The sequence below is a fragment of the Cyprinodon variegatus genome, unplaced genomic scaffold, assembly GCF_000732505.1.
Source record: "Cyprinodon variegatus isolate N-32 unplaced genomic scaffold, C_variegatus-1.0 Scaffold2221, whole genome shotgun sequence".
Lineage (NCBI taxonomy): Eukaryota > Metazoa > Chordata > Actinopteri > Cyprinodontiformes > Cyprinodontidae > Cyprinodon > Cyprinodon variegatus.
This window is the reverse complement of record NW_015152674.1, coordinates 9117-14790: the sequence shown is the minus strand read 5'-3', so window position 1 is coordinate 14790 and position 5674 is coordinate 9117. Positions and strand designations below refer to the sequence as shown.

General features: G+C 38.8%; 1 protein-coding gene across 1 annotated transcript; it reads right to left on the bottom strand.

Annotated features, from left to right (window-relative positions):
* Positions 1–1386: 1386 nt before the first annotated feature.
* LOC107080687 (helicase with zinc finger domain 2-like) lies at positions 1387–4682 on the bottom strand (the record flags this gene model as incomplete). Its single annotated transcript, XM_015368893.1, has 3 exons — positions 1387–2654; positions 4139–4306; positions 4460–4682. Coding segments are annotated over 3 exons (498 nt in total), but the record flags the coding sequence as incomplete, so codon positions are not given.
* Between the last annotated feature and the right edge of the window lie 992 nt (positions 4683–5674).

The following is a 5674-nucleotide window of genomic DNA, read 5'->3' as shown; positions in this document are numbered from 1 at the left end:
TATGGGTGAGTAGAACATGATGGAATAACGTAAAATTAAGGGCCCAATGTAAAAAAAACAAAACGGCGTTCCCCTTTAAGCTAGTGAGGTCATTGGTACTCATCTGAAATTGTTCTTCTAAATGAAACTTATCAGGTTCATTTTTGTCTGCTTAACAACTTACTACATTTTGGGTAAATATTTTTATTCTAGGCCAAATCAAATACAGATTATTTAAGAAGTTCATTCACATAAAACTGTTCTTTTTACCAAAATGTTTTTCTTTACTTCTAATAGTGTAGAAATGTGATTAGCACAGATGAAGCTGTGAAAATATAGACACCTGGAAATCAGTTTCTTTATCTAATAGCTGCTCTACTGTAATGAAAGAGGAGCAGATGTGCTGAAAAACATTGTTTTTCATTGGAGTTTATCAAAAATGCATTTTTATTAATCGCTACATTTGCATCCAAATGACCCCTAGTTTTAAAAACCTGTTAACAGGTTCAGGACGGAAAAGTATTTCTGTGAACTAATGCTTTGCTAAATGTAACAGGAAACCCACAATAACAAGCGGCCCCTCATGCATCTGCAGAGGTGATTCTGCAAAGAAACCGAATCTGCAGATAAACACGAACTTACTGACCGCAGTTCATCATCAATGATTTTAGAGATAAACAGATTAGGACAGACTGGCTGCAGCCCAGTCAGATGTTAGATTGATAATAGCGGGGATAACTCAAATGCAGCTTGGACACCTGTGAGGAAATGACTGCCATGTTTTTATGGTGACCAGTTTAACATTAACTCTGGATCCAGGATGCATTGGTGCTGCTGGCAGCAGACTGAGTCAAACCAGAAACAGTGATAGAGATAGTCACCATGCATTGACCGATGCAGCAGTTAGTTACCATGGTAACTGATAGCACTCTGGTGATATTGATGGGAGGGATGTAGTCCTGCTTCTTTGGTGTTAAAACATGTGACAGCTGAAGCTCATGTTCCAGGGGCTGTTTAAACCTTTAAAGAGGCCTTATGGAGTTTTCTAATGATACTGCCACCTGTGGCCAAAACACAGAACTGCAGCTCTCTTCTGACAGTTCTCTTAGCTCATGCTCATATTTTACAAGATTATTTTAATACACCTTATGTGAAGTTGCCTTTCGTGTCTGATTTGAGCTTGATTTCGCTTCTGAGTATAAGAGAAAATCCACGTTGAATAAAATGTCCATTACACTAGTACGGACTCGTTTTCTCACCAAGTACGTTCTTGACTAGAACCCAGGAAAGTCTGGACTCGGGGAGAACGGGAGTACGCAGCATAGATCTGGGTCAACTGGAACAGAAGCGTACTGATGACATCATCACATTCAAAGCTAGTCTGGAGCTGCATTTCNTAAACCTTGAGAAAGAATTTGGCTTATTATGTATTAAGTATTCCTTGTATGCAAAACACTTCTCACTCAGACATTTTGTGGCCTTGCAGGTGAAACAGACTGAGTAAAAACATTTTTTGGTGGGTAAATGGCATATCTCAATATATGAAATAAGAGCGATCGAAATTTACCGACCACAGTTCCACCCTTTGGATTATAAAAGGAAATTATCCTTTTGTAATCAATGAAAAAAAGGCCAAATTAATGAATATATGTAAAGAAAACTAATAACTAAGAAACTTAAAAGTAACTATTAATTAAAAAATATCAAAAATGCACATCTTTAATCAAGCCAGTGATAATTGATTACAATAGCTGGAAAAATAATGGAAAAGATGATACCTTAAATATGTTGCCAATAAATAGAGCCCTGGAATCACATCCTAGTTGGAAAAAAATACATTTATCAGTTACCCTTTTTGTTTCCCTGGAAAAAGAAAAGGTGAAATCAGTTGAGAAACAGACTCTTTCATGTGTACAAAGTATAAGTCAAATTATAACCTGAGCTCCTAAACGCAACAAACTTTATTATGAGTAAAAAAAAAGATCAATCTCATTGCAAAATGTTAAAATCATAACAGAAAGATGTTTCACACAAGTTCAGCTCTTTGGAATCTGGGTCAGTCAAAGCACACATCTGAAAAGGTAAAGGTTTAATATCAGTGCTCCTCTTCCCCAATGGTAGCTGAGATGAACTTTCTACAATCATATTTCTTACCAATTTCTTAAAAATTGAAACATTAAACATGCTGGTTAGATCAATTTAATGAGACCAAAGGAAACAATAATTGTTGATGGTAAAATAATTTTGTAGTCCCTATTTATAATTTCATGTAAGGGTCCTGAACTTAATGGTAAATACAGCACCGATTCCTTTAATCCTAACGAACCTGAGATCATCTCAATAAAACTGATGAATCAATTCAGAGAAGATTTAGGACGGACTTCAATAGAAGTGGATAAGAGTGGACCTGTTTATTTCCTGAGATGCTTTTGCTGCATAAATGTTCTGATTGAACGTGAGGTCAATCTGAGTCTTTAGGTTCTTCAAAGAAATTCCTCAACCAGAACAGGAATGTGAGTAAGGCGGCAAAAATGCTGACAGCTCCATCCGTCTGAGCGAAACTGTTCATCAGTGGAGAACAGAGATCTTCTCAGCATCTGTCACTGCGTTGTGGCGAGTATAGTGTTTCAGCAGTTGGCACCATGTCTTACTGAGTCTGAGTAGTCCTTGGTTCCCTTCCAAGAAGAAGAAGAGAACCGTCATTGTGGTCTAAACTTTTGACACCTGAAGTGAAGTCAATGAATCGATGCAATCAGCTGGTTTTCCTTAGATAGAAAACTTTGAATCAATCTGACTGGATGATCTGGTGAACTGGAAAGTATCTTGAGATGACATGATGTGAATTGAAGCTAAAGAAATAAACTGAATTGAATTGAATTAAATTGAGTAAACCTGATGCCCGATTTATCCTTCACACTGAATCGGTCCTGAAACTGTTGCAGACCACATGTTACCTCTGACACATCCACATGCCCAGTTTAGAGGAAAGAGAGAAATTGACACAGATGGTGAGAAGTTTAAACACCTAAACACAGTGAACACAGTTTTGCGTCCGATCTGACAGAGAAACAGGTCTAAGAGGTCGTGGCGTTTAGCGCTCACTGAGAGTCAATAGGGATGAACACCCAACACACACCCGACTTTCTGCATGGTGCTCAAATAACTGTGATTGAGATAGACCCCAGGTCTATTTTAGTTGGGCTATGCAGCAGTACAGTGGTAATGTCATGGGTCTGACAGGAAAAGGGACGCGGTTACAAAGTAAAACACATCCGCATTGGGGGAAAATACAAAATAAAATCTGTTAATTGCACGGAAAAGTCAGGATTGGCAAGCAGGAGGGGCAGACAATAAAATTTTTAATAAACAAAACTTTGCCCATGATAACAGTTCAGAAAACAGATAAAGTAGTGATGACTTTGAGCCCCCAAAAAACAATGAGTACGTGAAAGATGGCAAATCATTCTTCCCTCTTTTTGAAAAACAAAACTGTCCTGTTCTCCCTCTGAGAATCACGCCTCACTGCATACATACATAACCCTATCTCCCTGCTGTCATGATCTTGGCGCTGATGACTAGGTTAATTATTCATTTTATTCACCTGTCTAACTCTTATCGGTTTTTCATTACTGTTCATCTGATGCACCTGCTCCTGCCTCTATTTAAGCTGCTTGCATACAGTCATCAGTTCCAAATGTTTTCTTGTTCTCTTGTGTCAGTGGTGAGAGTAGTTTTAGCGAACCTTAGTGTTTCTGCTTTCCTGATCCTGACCTGTTCTGCCTCTCAACCACTGAGCCTGACCTGGCTTCAGATTCCTGCAAAGTTTCCTAGCCCTAACCACACTTCCCCCATACCCCCCCAATCCCAATCCCCAACATCCCACACCCCCCTCCCCATTTCCCCCTTCAGTATCTATCATATTCTCGCTCACAACACATCTATCTCTGCCTGATATAAGCTCTACAACACAGACAGGGACCAATCACTTAGTTAAGTTAAGAGGATGAAGTAAAACCAGGCAGGATTTTTACCCTCTGGACCTGGATTATCCTTCTCTGCCCAGCGATCCCTAACTTTCCTCTCAGCGTTGAACTGGCTCAGACCAAATTCTGCAGGAGCTTAGTTCTGCATCCCAGACAGCAGGTTCTTGGTTCCTTACCAATGATGCACAGTCCCTCCTTGGCTCTGGTAATGGCTACGTTTATCTGGTGGGGGTCTCCTACAAAGCCGACATGTTTGGACATCCAGGCGCCGTCATGCTCTATTTCAAGCTCAGTGCTGGGAACGGAGATGACCGTGGAGACAATCACGTAGCGCCACTCGCTCCCTAAGAGAAAAAAGAGGTTAGATCTGGATCTACTAGACACACCCAGTTCCACTGAGGTAGTACACCACTTCATCTCTGACTTTGGATCAGACCTATTCTGACAGAAGAGACAGAGGGGTTAGGGTTAGGGTCAGATCCAGGAGGAGCATTTACCTTGGCTTTTTGAGATGGTGGTCACTGTTACTTTCTCCAGTTTTATTTTCTTCAGCTCTTCCTTGATCTCAGCTACTTGGGCGTTATAAGGAGACAGAACAACAATACTCTCCTGATCCACTTTGGCCTTATTCACAAGCATTTGAGCAATTTGTGTCTGAAAGAAGAAAAAGGTAGAAAATATAGATTCTATAATGTCAAACGTTTTTGCTAAGGAGTCATGTTGGGTTTAAAGGATCTTCTGGAGTTGATCCTTTACCTTAACTCCCCAGTTACCAGTAACCCATCCTGTGTCTACATGCTCCTTCAGGAGGGGTGATTGCTGAAAGTGAATGACTTGATACAAGAAAACATTTTAATCCTATCTTTCTTGATGTTTGACTTAACTGACTCCGTTAAATGACTTGAAATAATAACCAAAGAACATGCAGCTTTCCTAGGATGAAATCCCCTACTCAAACCACTACACCACACTTCCTGTCAGGTTAGCAATAACTGGACACGTTATACACACGGCTATGAATCCAGATGAAGCTAACCTAGTCGAAAGTAGTACTTTGATTGTCAAATCTTACTGGAATACAAGTAAGAGTTACTTGGTCAAACATCTACAAGTTAAAGGATTGAAGTACTCACTTTTGGAAATACTTAAGTATTCAAAAGTACAAATAAAATGTCTAATATCAGATCATTTCTGTCTCATTTTTAGAGTAATTTTAAAGAACCTGTAACTTTACCAACAGAAGCCATCTGAGGTATTGATGCATAGAACCACCTGCTACAGATTCTACGCCACCTGAAAAGAACTTCAGCATAAAAAGGCCACAATAATAAAGACAGATATTATGATTCTTATTTCTTATGTAAAATCAAACAAAAGAGAAAACAGGAGAGTCTTAATTCTCCTCATTCTTTCACTGTGAAATAAATGTTAAAGGTTGAATCTATTATCACAGAGAAACTATGACTCTGCATTGAGGACTCATTCTACTGAGCAACTCTGTCACATGGCAACAATTAAAACCTTAATAAAAGTATCAACTACAAATAATATCAACCCCGAGTTTCTCACACATTTGTGGAACTATTCTTTGAAAAGCATAGTAATAATAATAATAATATTTTTTAAAGCAGTTAATGATTCCAACAAGCAAACTCATATTATAATTACCTTAAAATATATTCTGATGGTTCAAAGAATTTAAAAGGGTGTGT